General features: G+C 40.9%; 1 protein-coding gene across 8 annotated transcripts in view; it reads right to left on the bottom strand.

Moving 5' to 3' along the window:
- Positions 1-1,347: 1,347 nt before the first annotated feature.
- runx1 (RUNX family transcription factor 1) overlaps positions 1,348-13,212 on the bottom strand; it is a 38,400-nt gene continuing 26,535 nt past the window's right edge. For 6 of the 8 annotated variants that reach the window (XM_027156373.2, XM_027156371.2, XM_027156377.2 and 3 more), the window contains 4 exons: positions 12,747-12,851; positions 9,833-10,000; positions 5,429-5,554; positions 1,348-2,653 (listed from right to left, as the gene is read on the bottom strand). In XM_027156373.2, the coding sequence (XP_027012174.1) occupies positions 2,148-2,653; positions 5,429-5,554; positions 9,833-10,000; positions 12,747-12,851 (905 nt within the window). In that variant the 3' untranslated portion in view covers positions 1,348-2,147. The remainder of the gene's footprint in view (positions 2,654-5,428; positions 5,555-9,832; positions 10,001-12,746; positions 12,852-13,212) is intronic. The other 2 variants (XM_047803335.1, XM_027156379.2) reach the window with 1 other exon arrangement.

Genomic DNA, 13,212 nt, shown 5'->3' with positions numbered 1-13,212 from the left:
TTTAATAATGTAATTATTTTGTTGTTGAGCGGGTTTTAGAGCCGTGGTTCACATCTGTGAGTTCTGATGGTTGAGTTTTATTTTGAACGATATTTTAATTGCTATAAATTACTTCCCTTAAAGATTAGGCTTTTTTGTGCTTTTTGTCTCTTTTTTTCACTCACTCATAAACACACACACACACACACACACACACACACACACACACACACACACACACACACACACACACACACACACACACACACTTTTGTAACTGTCTCTACACACAAATATTGTGAAAATATTTTGCAAATATTGCTATTTGGAAGTCAAACACAAAAAAAGTTGGTTACTCTTTCAAAAAAAAAAAAAAAAAAAAAAACCCACTGAGGTAATAACAAATTTCCTATTGTTTTTATGGAGAAGGTTATCCTGAAGTCTCTCTCTCTCTCTCTCTCTCTCTCTCTCTCTCTCTCTCTCTCTCTCTCTCTCTCTCTCTCTCTCTCTCTCTCTCTCCCTCTCACACACACACACACACACACACACACACACACACACACACACACACACACACACACACAAATAGCCACTTATAAATATAAAGTTTGGTATGTGATGTGTGTGTGTGTGTGTGTGTGTGTGTGTGTGTGTGTGTGTGTGTGTGTGTGTGTGTGTGTGGATGGTGGTGGTGTCATACTGCTCTGACACACTATGCTTTTTATATGATTTTTTAAATATATTTTATGGACCTTGGCCTCAATCCTGGAGCTGGATTATAGCTAAAGCTCTGTAGTCACTTTGCACTGACTGTTGAGCTAGTCTGCATTTCAATTGCCCTGTATGTATATGTGTGTGTGTGTGTGTGTGTGTGTGTGTGTGTGTGTGTGTGTGTGTGTGTGTGTGTGTGTGTGTGTGTGTGTGTGTTGTAGAGGAGCTTGAAATTAAGAAAAACAAGTTTGAAGATGTTTGATGTGAGCTAAACAAGATGGCCAAAATCAAAGAAGGGAAATGAACAGCTGAGAGATGAGAAGAGAAGAGAAGAGAAGAGAAGAGAAGAGAAGAGAAGAGAAGAGAAGAGAAGTGAGAACATAAAGAGAGTGCATATTTTTCTGTAAGATAGTGTTGAATAGCACTGGCAGGTCAGGGCTTGTCTGCTTGTCTGTATAAATTCTTCTTAGGTCAGGAATAGCACATGGGGTTGGCAGAGGGGGTATTAGAAGCTGGCACCATTTTGGGAGCCTGGTCATTCTTGTCCTATCAGCACAAGATGACACTGAGAATGAGAGACAGTCTCCCCACTTTCCCGCTGATTTCTCATGACCCTGACCGTGGCTCATTGAAGAGAAAGAAGGACGGCACACAATGTTGTCTATAAACAGTCAGCTTCTTCACAAGGTTTACATTCACAAAATAAAGCAGTACTAAAAAAAACATATAGGCTATGGAGCATTTCTAGTTTTCTCAAGTGTGGAATTCAAAGACACTGTCAACATCAGCCAACCAGTGATATCAACAAGCAGTTTACAGTCTATTTACATAAAAGTAGGTGAACTCTTTGTTACAGGAAAACTCGTCCCTGAAACACAGACGGGATTTGCAGTGTAAGAGGACCTTTTAAAGGCAGTGACTGATGAGGTAAAGCCTCATAAACCTGGGATTGCATGTGCAACAGAGCTCCATGTCTCATTTAGATATGAAATGCATATAGGAATCAACCAGTGTTAGCGCTGTGAGCACAGGACACACACGTATCTGCATGTTATCGTTAGAAATCTCAGTACTGCCGGGTCTCAGTCGAACACTTATCCAGTCATTGTAAATAACCGGCAGTCACGTGAAATTCATAATTCGTTGCCACAAATGAGTAGTTCCAAGCTGTTCTTTGGCAGATCTACATTTTCTGGCTAATATTTTTCACCTATGATGGTTTAATTCTTCAGATTCAAGTTTTATGACAGTGCCATGTCAGTGTATTTGTTTAGAAAGAGAAGGAGCTGGTGTAATAATAATAATAACAACAACAACAACAACAAATTATCCTTAATTATCTTAAGAAAAACAAATCTGAGTCTCATGCTGTGGAAAGTCGAGTCCATGCACCGCTCCATCAACTGTCCACTTCATATTGCTCAACATGTCAGACCAGTGTTCAGTAACTTTGGTGGTCAGTATGGCCTCCACACCGCCTCAGCAGACATGCTGGTTGGAGAGCTGCTGTGGCTTTCCTCTGCATCTACAACAATGTCATTCTGATTGGGCAGTGAGGGGTGCAGGAGGGCTGAGCCTGTCGAGGCACTGGTGCAGGGTGGCAGGATCCTAGGTGGCGAACGCTCCCCCCCACCTCCTCCAGACATCATGGAGAATTGGTACGACCCTGTAGCGCTGCTGTAGTAGAGGTGATAGGGTGAAGTGCTGGCCTGGAAGTGTCCACTCTGGCCCTGGGAGGAGCCAGCAGGGTAGGGAGGAGGTAAGTAAGTGTGGTAGCGGCCAGCCGACGCCGTCATAGCTGACATGCCGATGCCTATAGCGTTGGTGACGGGGGTAGGAGTGTAGGTGAAGGCTGCTGTGGGGTAGGGGACTCGGGGATCAGTGAAGCGGTTGTCTGGCAGGGAGGGGATGGAGGAGAAGGGGCGCTCCAGACCGACACGCGGGTCACTGAATAGGTCTGAACCTGCAAGAGAAAAGGTTTTAGTTAAAGTTCCTATAACATGAATCTACAAAATCCATGTATCTACAAAAATATGGGGGGAGTCTGAAATCAGGTACTGTAACAGTTACTACTAAATATGACTCAGTCTTTTGCATTTAATTCAGTAATTAATTTGGTTCAGTACCAACTGCATTTGATTCAGTACCTGCTGCATTCGATTCAGTACCTACTAAATTCAATTCAGTACCTACTGCCTTTGATTCAGTACCCACTGCCTTTGATTCAGTACCTACTGCCTTTGATTCAGTACCCACTGCCTTTGATTCAGTGCCCACTGCCTTTGATTCAGTGCCCACTGCCTTTGATTCAGTGCCCACTGCCTTTGATTCAGTGCCCACTGCCTTTGATTCAGTACCTACTGCCTTTGATTCAGTACCTACTGCCTTTGATTCAGTGCCCACTGCCTTTGATTCAGTACCTACTGCCTTTGATTCAGTACCCACTGCCTTTGATTCAGTGCCCACTGCCTTTGATTCAGTACCTACTGCCTTTGATTCAGTACCTACTGCCTTTGATTCAGTGCCCACTGCCTTTGATTCAGTACCTACTGCCTTTGATTCAGTACCTACTGCCTTTGATTCAGTACCTACTGCATTTCATTCAGTAGATAATGAATTTGATTCAGAATCGGCTGCATTCGATTCAGTACCTACTGCTCAGGCATTAATACTATATGTACTGGGCAATATATGTGAGTAGATTTAATAAAATCCAAACACACCACATCCACCATATTGGCATCATAGTGTGACCTACAATGTCTGACCTACAATATAAGACTTTGTGTTTGTGTGATTTTTTCTTTCGTTAAGAATTTACTCAGGTGTTCTTATACAGGGTTTAACCAAAAGCAGCAATGTATAAAACAGATTGCACTGAAAACTATATTTAATTCTGACAGCACTTCAGTGCCAGCCCTGTTGCATTATGGGATTGCATAGTGTGCACTGGCTTCATACTGCAGAAGCTACGCAGAAGCAGTGGGTCAACTGGGTATTTTCACCTACTGTTTTATGAATGCTGAGGACTCATTTCCCCTGCGGTGTGATGCTTTTCACCCGCCGTATAATAGGGGAGTAGGGATATTAATTAAATCAACCTTCCAGACAATGAAAACTACGTTACGCCTGCCAAAAATTACATTATCAAACTTCAATTTATTGTAAGTGTATTATATATTTTTGTCAAAGGCATTAAGAGCATCTTAACTGGTAGAGAGTGAAAGTGTCCAATGTGGCTTTAACACTTTATCATGAACTTCGTGCCGATGCTTATGGGACATTTAGTGCAGCTCATTCTATACACATGATATTGGATGATTGTATCAAAAAGAAGATGATTTCATTCGATCATCAAAGTGCCCTCGAAATGAGCGAAGCTTTGAGCTGATTGGTGAACGGACAAAGCCCCGTCTCCTTTGTGAACATCTCAATGAGAAGGTATTCATGCACAAATGTTGAATTAGCTCTTCAGCTGCATGCAAAAAGCTTCTGTTAGCTAATCCCTTATTTACATAGCATAAACATATGGTCCATCCAAAAATTCCCCTTAATCTAATTTAGGGTTTTATTAGTCAGCCAAAATGAGAGTAAGTTTAGAAGCAGAGTTATTTGAGAGTTTTATACTATTTAAGTTCTTTTTGTCTGACGTTAGTACAAATCAACGCTGCTATGGAAGTGTTTCTCTAAAAGATGTTTAAGGCCACAGTCAGAAAACTGAACCAGTTTCCAATGTCACCTACAAATAATTACGCATTCTCTATTTATCATTGGGTTTCTATTTGTTTTTTCAGCTCGAGTATGTCAGACCTAAGTGAAGTCAGATTAAATTACGGCTTTATTTTATTTATTTACAGATCAGCCAAGATTCTGTCATGAGTAAATAAATAAATCCATATTTAATATGAACAAAATTATTTAAGCATTGAAATGCAGGCTACCAAAAAGAATAGAGTCGTGTGTTTTTAAGATTAAGTACAAAGTAACCGATCTAATAATAATAAAAAATATCTAATTCTAATTAAGATGCCATGCTATATTACATTTTTTTCTTTCTTATTTTCTCGTGATCACGACTTACTTTTCTCGTGATCTCTGCATAAGGACATGTTCTAGAGGCAGCAAAAGCTCAGTAATGCAGCATCATGATCAGAGACTCGCTCAGACTGAAACAGCTCTCTGTCTGTCAGTGATAGACAACTTCCACATAAGTGTCTTACATTTAAGAAGGATGCTTTGAGGTGTGGTACATTTAGGATGGAGATTTCAGACGCTGACGTGCACATACACCAGAAACAGTCGCAAGGTGCCAGAAAATTAATTTGCGATAACAGGAAAACAAGAAAGAAAAAAATATACTAATGCATGGCTTTTTAGGACTTCCGTGTAATTACTACTTCTGTGTAGTACAACTACTATACTACTATAAAAATATAAATAATGTTTAGTTGATTAGACCTTCAGGTGAACACAAATGCACCTGTGACTCACCTGAAAGACTAATAAACTAATACTTTAGCTAAGAATAATGGAAACACTGATAATTAGATTTGTGCTTCAGTCTCACTCACAAAATGAAAGGAATTTAATAAGGATAAAATTGAATTAAACTGAATTTCTGAACACTCATATTCAGTTGACTGTTCACAGGTTCTATTAAAAAAGCAGCAGTTGTGTCTCAGTGATGCTCAGGTGAGGTGTGATGACGTGTGTGACGCTGACACACGTGAGATCTTACAGTGTATTGGGTTGCGGCTGGGAGAGATGGGCGTCGTCGGGTGAATAGCCGGTGCAGAAATAGCGCCCAGGTAAGGATAGGATTGCTCATAAGACCAGGACGGAGACGTCTGCATTTGCCTGGAGTCTGAAAACAGCAAGATAAAGAAAACAGCAGCATTAAAACAGCTGGCATTTGGACCCAGTCTCACAAGTGGACACATTACAATAACCGCTAATAAAACATTCTATCATATTTTAACTTTAGATATGTCTCCTTCGATTAAAGGGCGGTGTTTGTTTATTTTTGGTGCAATTCCACTAAAATTCCTTATGTGGTACATTTGTAAAAAAAAAAAAAAAACTGTTTAGACCCCTGTATCTGTTTAGACTGTTTAGGACTATTTAACGTCTTTTATATTAGTTATAATATTACTTACGGGTTTTGTTAGAATAAAGATATAAACACACACACACACACACACACACACACACACACACACACACACACACATATATATATATATATATATATATATATATATATATATACTGTATACAGTATGTGTATTAATAATCTGAAATATTTAATCATTTATAATCTAAAAAAAAAGTTTAAAAAAAGTTTTTTTTATCGCTATGACGAATGAAAAGCTATAAACACTAAAGCTGATGTCCCAAATCTTTCTTCTTCTTTTATAGTAAAAACGGTCATTCAGACTCATCTGGAAAGACGACGATGATTTCCTCCTCACACGTATGACGTAACATGTTGAATTCATATTCCTTATATGGAATCTGATGTTATTAACACACAGTATAACTGCGCCGCCATTATCACTGAGCTCTGAATCATAACATGTACAAATCAGCACTATAAGCAGTTTACAGCACTGACACGCTGCTGTAGAAGAGGATTTGTGAGAGTTATTATTATAATACACCTGAAAAATAAAGATTACATCATCACATGTTAATGTGTGAACATAGCCTAATGAGCAAGCCAAAGGTTACGAGGCAAGAAAAACTCATGAGGAACAAAACCTTGAGAGGAACCAAACTCAAAAGGGAAGCCATCCTCATCTGGGTGACACCTGAGAGTGAGATTATAAATCATTTCCCTTCCATAACTCTACTATATGATATATGGTAAAATGATCGAATGAAGTTTATTCTAGTTTTATCCTCAAATCTGTCTTGCTGAAGTTATTGACTTTTCACTGATGGAGACGTGAGTGTTCGTGGTAACCGCAGTCTAAAGCCATCTTCATGGTTTCTAAGTGCTACTTTCCGCTGCAATCCCATGTACCTCTATGCTGTCTGTGTGGGTCCGTCCTCAGCAGCGGCGATAGGCAACGTTATCAGCACTTAGGCACAACAAACAAGACACCACCGGACAGAAAAAGAAAGACTTTTACTCATCTTTCCTATCTCTAGATCCTGTAATCTCTCTCTCTTGCTCTCTCTCTTGTGCACAATCTCTCTCTCTCTCTCTCTCTCTCTCTCTCTCTCTCTCTCCCTCCCCCTCTCCTGCTCTCCCTCCCTCCCTACGATCCTCTAAATGCTCACCGATAGCCTGCAGTCTTCCAGACAGAAGAGGAAGGCGAGCCATCAGAGAGGAAGCAAATTACGCAGAGCGGCCAAAGCGAGCGTTCCAGGCTGTTTCAAGTGGAGCCAGACTGCGGCGTAGTGCCAAGTCTCCCCCCTCGAATCCCTACGGCCTCCTCCAGAAGACCCCCCCCCTCCCACCACCTCCCCAGGCCTAGTGCTTCAGCTATGGGCCAGGAGTCACACATGGCTGGGTGGGTGGCTTGAGGCGTCTTGGTGCATCCGGTGCAGGCAAAGCTCATTCATGTTTTACTGGACTCCCACATACACGCACATGTGGATACGAAGTGTGGAGGGAACAGAACGAGGAGTGAACATGGATAAAAGCACACATGCCCATACTCTTACTCTGCTGGACAGGAGACACTAGACAGAAGAATAACAGAAAATGTTTTTTGAGCACGTTTCAGTATGACATGGACATTTTTGATCTAATCGAGCATCCCATCAACAGGTTCATGCTTAAATGTCAGATCTGAGGTTGTTGCATAAATAAAACTAAATCGTCATGTAGAATACAATTTTCTGTTTTTCATACTGAACATACACACCATCACTATTTATTCCTATCAGCACATCCAAATATTTTAGATCTAATCTAATAATCTCAGTCTCAGCACTTCCTAAAATTCCAGTCATGCAGTTAAAAAAACAATTCATTACATTTCACCGTTGCTATGTCACTTCCTGTCAAAGTGCTAACAACTGCTCCACACACACACACACACACACACACACACACACACACACGCACACACACACGCACACACACACGCACACACACACACGCACACACACGCACACACACACGCACACACACGCACACACACGCACACACTTCTCCAATTTTTTGACAAACATGACTACAACACAAAAGCGTTCCCTAAGCACTCTAAAACACACACACTCCGGCCTGTGGTTCCAGCTGCTACTGATTTACTATGTTTTGAAAAAAGAGAGAGAAGAGTGCGTGAAAGAGAAAGAAAGGAGGGAGAAAACAGAGAAAGAGCTCTTGAATGACTTAATAACAGTTTCCTCTGGCGGTGCTTCTACTGCTATTTCTGGCGTCAGGATCAGAGAGGCGAGAGCAGCACGCAGAAGGAAACACACTGTTTCAGACCTCAGCACTTCCACCAGCCATCCTTCCATCTCCTAACCCTCTGCATTGCTCTGCACTCTTTTCTATTCATTCCTTTCTTCATGCTCGCACGTACTCGGCTGTTCTCATTGGGCTAATAATAATAATGCTTAAAAAGTAACGTTTTATTTAAACTTTTTCTCTATTCTTCTAACCAGCAAAATCTCATATTGCTTAACGCTGTATTATACCCAAAGACCGGTTTTAATAAAATGTTTGATTTTCTCATAAAGCTGCTTCCTGTCAGTGGATTCTCACTTCCCTATTTCCCCTAGTCTACTTCCTCTAAGAATGCATATGCAATCTCTCTCTCTCTCTCTCTCTCATACACACAGACACATACCTCACTCCGATTACATGGCTTCAGAGAGGAAGAGAAAGTAACGATCAATCTCTCGCTGAGGGCCTCCAGCTTAAATACACCAATTAGGTAATTCCCAAAAACAATGAACAACAACAACAAAAAAGAGAAGTGCTGTAAGTATGCTAATATAATACCTAACTGTTATAGCCAGATAGATTTCCCAGAAACTGGCTTCTGTTTTTGATGGGAAAAGAGTTTAAAAAAAGGCTTACTCACATTTCACAGTAAGCAATTACTCAGAATTAATGTATAAATACTAAACATATGCCAGCAGCACGATGATGTGGCCTTCAGCACGTTGGATTCGGTTGTGCAACTGCTTAGAAATCTTTTTGTCTATTAACTGTGATTGAAAACAGTCTCATGTTGTACACCCAGCAGGATAAAATGGGGCTTTCCAGTCCAAAAGATTCAAAGTGAAATGGGGAAATAATTTTTATGGCCTCAGTTATATTTTATGAGACTCTGGTGTATGTGTATTAGTGTGTTTGTGTGTGTGTGTGTGTGTGTGTGTGTGTGTGTGTGTGTGTGTGTGTGTGTGTGTGTGTGTGTTAGTGGGAAGTGGATGCTTGTCTGGTGGTAAAGAGCGTGTGTGTGTGTGTGTGTGTGTGTGTGTGTGTGTGTGTGTGTGTGTGTGTGTGTGTGTGTGTGTGTGTGTGTGTGTGTGTGTGTGTGTGTGTTAGTGTGATGTGGTTTCGTGTCTGGTGGTAAAGAGCGTGTGTGTGTGTGTGTGTGTGTGTGTGTGTGTGTGTGTGTGTGTGTGTGTGTGTGTGTGTGTGTGATGCACTGCTCAGGCATTCTCATCTAAGTTACAATCAAAGGTGGCCTTGTTCTCTTCATTTGTTATGTCTGTATCTTCGATGGTGTGTCACTACAGACCCTCACGTCATTTGGCAAGAACAAACGAATGGTTGAGTAAAATATATAAAATAAAACAGTTCTGCAAACTGCCTTCGGTTGTGACCTGACTGCAAGAATGATATTTTAGCAAGTAAAAATATCTTACATTTCTTATCATGAGATTCTTAGAAATCAAAATTCAAATTCAAATCCAATTTTTCAAAAATTAAAATCCATTTTACTGTATATTTATAGAAATGTATATATATAAAATAAGAAGAGTAAAAAATAAGAATAAAAATAAATTCCATTTAATATTTCACGCTTTTACTCATTCCCATTATTTAATTATCTTCCATTTGTATATTTTTAATTTTGTAATAGGAAAAATTAGAAATATTTGATTATTTTCAAGATATTGTCACTTGTTCTTCTTTTTTTTAAATGAGTTTCTTTAAAATCTTCAGGTAACCTACCAGGTATTTGGCTGTGGGCGGGGCTACCAAAGGGAGGCGTGTTCAGGGTGGGGCGGGGATTGGGTGCAGAGGCCTGGTGAGGACTGCACCTCATGGCACTCCTCCTCAACTGCTCGGAGAAGGCCAGCGCTCCTGGCTTCACAGCTTCTTCCAGCTTTTGTCTATGACCTGAACACACACAAGAAGAGCCCAAGAGAGACAGACTTTTATGGGACTTATATAAGGGAAGAAACTGGAAGACGTTTCGACGCGTCTCACTGACAGGTGGCTGAAAATGCACATAAAACTCACACGGCTATAACCGTCCTCGTTTCGAACGCTTCACTGCCGTAACATACTTCTCCCTCTCATTTTTCCAGCTTATTTTCTGATTCTCTTTCAAACGTTAATAATGACTCCCAGAACCTTCTGAATCATCTGCTGTCTATCTCATTGTTATGACCCCGCTGGTGTAGTGGCACCAGAACAGAATGTTTCAGTTAGATGAAAAGGAAGCAGCTTGGCAGGGCCTGTGGTCTAAATGCAGGGCTGAACGGAGGAGAGATGGAAGGATGAAGGGATGGAAATATCAGGACGTGATAGCAGAATGAAATGTCGAGTACAGTATATGGTGTACACCAGCATATAGAATATGAGATTTATAGCGGAACCACAAACGATAAGATGAAACGTTTTCACCTCAGAACCTGACCTCTGTGAATATGAAGCAAATGGGAATGTAATGAGTGTGTTTGTCCATGTGTGTGTGTTTGAGATTTGTCTGTTTGTCTATTGTAATTAGCCCCAAACACCTACTGAGCTACAGCTTCTGTTAATGTTCAACATCCACACATCAGAATGAAGGAACGCTTTAACTGTGGTATGGATGTTGGTGGTGGGCTGGTCTGAGTATTTCAGAAACTGTTGATCTACACAGACTTTACACAGAATGGTTTGAAATCCAAAAAACACTGGGTAAAGCCAGTACTGTGGGTAAACACACCTTGTTAATAAGAATGGATGAAAATACCCAGATTCAAGCTGCCAGAAGGAAAAGTATCTGAAATAATCACTCTGTACAACCACGATGATAAGAAAAGCATCTCAACATGAACAAAGCATTGCGATGCATGAAATTTCAGGAGATCAACAGTTTCTAATATACTCAAAGCAGCCGATCTAATGCTAACCCAACCACCGTGCCACAGTTAAAGTCACAAAGATTGCACTTTATCTCTATTATAATGTTTGTTGTAAACAATAACTAAAGCTCTTCGAGTCTTCGTCTTTACTTGCATGTTTTTGTACACTGTCCTGCTGTGACATGATTGGCTGATTGGATAACTGCATGAATAAGTTAGGTATTCCTAATAAAGTGGACAGTGAGTGTAGTTACAGTTTATTTGCCAAATACATACAAATGCTTAAATCAAATCTTAGCAGGCTGTTACTTCAAACAGAACAAAGAAAGCTTTGTAATCAATCTACTAATGTGGTGTGTGTGTGTGTGTGTCTCTGTGTGTGTGTGTGTGTGTGTGTGTGTGTGTGTGTGTGTGCCTGTCTGTCTGTGTGTGTGTATGCGTGTGTGTATGTGTGTGTGTCTGTGTGTGTGTGTGTGTGTCTGTCCGTGTGTCTGTGTGTGTGTGTGTGTGTGTGTGTTGTGTGTGTGTGTGTGTGTGTGTGTGTGTGTGTGTCTGTCTGTGTGTGTGTGTGTATGTGTGTGTGTGTGTATATGTGTGTGTATGTGTGTATGTCTGTCTGTGTGTGTGTATGTGTGTGTGTGTATGTGTGTCTATCTGTCTGTGTGTGTGTATGTGTGTGTGTGTGTGTGTCTGTCTGTCTCTGTGTGTGTTCTGTGTGTGTGTGTGTGTGTGTGTGTGTGTGTGTGTGTGTGTGTGTGTGTGTGTGTGTGTGTGCTCTGTGCATGAGTTCTGATGACGAGCATTTTGCATGTTGATGTGCTCTGTACTGTACACTACAGAGTCCACTCCCGACTGAGCATGAGTGTCTGCTCCTGACCTCACACATAGACAAGCAGGAAGCAGGAGGGATTAATGATTGCAGGCGATGAAAGGAAGGAGGGGGGCATAAAGGGACAAAAAAAGACAAGTCTCTCAGCTGTGCGAAACCATCAGACACACTTGCCTGTATTCTCATAGACACATGCACACTGACACGAGAGGAGGAAGTCCTCCTGAAACCAGAGCTGCTGTTCGAGGACTTTGAAGAAGAAGCCAGCAGTAGCTGAAGCCTCCATATGGCGGCGAGGCGCCGGAATAACGGACTGGGCGGTAATAGCCCTAAAGCTTCCATGAGCGTGAGGGCGGGGCATGATGTGCTCTCACATAACACACTATGTTGCACACACACACACACACACATACACACACTTCAGCCACTCATAATGAGCAAGGTATATATCTATTATTCATAAAAATCTGTTCAAGCAGTGTTCTTTAATCCAATTCTGAGCAGATATTTTTATTTTATTGCATTTATATAAAAATAGCTATTGCTGACCATTGTGTAAAAATTGTGGAAAATGTAAACATTAGGATATTAACTTAAAACCATTTATATGTGAGAAAAACACCAACGAGACTGATTAGTAAACTGGGACCAGTCAGTATTATTAGCAGGCTGTAGTGGTTTACAGAAGTATACCGCAATCATCTGCAGACCTCAACACCCTGTTTCTATTAACATACCACCAACCACCACATTAGCATAAAAATCTGGTGGATAACCATCAACCACAATAAAACACACCTAACCACACACACACACACACACACACACACACACACACACACACACACACACACACACACACACACACACACACACACACACACTAAACTCATTTCTTCCCAAGAAAGGCATTTAAAATCCAGAAAATATTTGTGATTTTTTTTGTCTGTTTTTTAAAACTTACGGCGGGGTTCTCTCGGGCCGTCCACCGTAATCTTGATGGCTCTCTGATAGGTGGCCACTTGAGGGGGGTTTGTGAATACCGTGATAGTGAGAGTAAAACTCTTCCCTGAGAGAGAGAGAGAGAGAGAGAGAGAGAGAGAGAGAGAGAGAGAGAGAGAGAGAGAGAGAGAGAGAGAGAGTTTAATGTAACAATCAGTGTCAATGATTTTAATGTGTCAGTGACTCGATCAGCTAGACATTACTATTAAACCTGTACACATACACATACAGGTAACTGATGTATGTTCATGTCACAGACCCAAACACACAACATGGTGACATTATGAGTAAGAGACAGAGATGAGGCGAAAGGAGAGAAGCAGCAGTCAGACACATCGACTGTCTTTACTCCCCATAAACACATAGACAGACAGACTGAAATGCTAGACATACTTATGCTAATCCAGACAATTACACACACACACACA

The sequence above is a fragment of the Tachysurus fulvidraco genome, chromosome 18 (genome assembly GCF_022655615.1).
Source record: "Tachysurus fulvidraco isolate hzauxx_2018 chromosome 18, HZAU_PFXX_2.0, whole genome shotgun sequence".
NCBI classification, from domain to species: Eukaryota; Metazoa; Chordata; class Actinopteri; order Siluriformes; family Bagridae; genus Tachysurus; species Tachysurus fulvidraco.
Note: the sequence above shows the minus strand (reverse complement) of the source record. Positions and strands in the feature narration are given on the sequence as shown.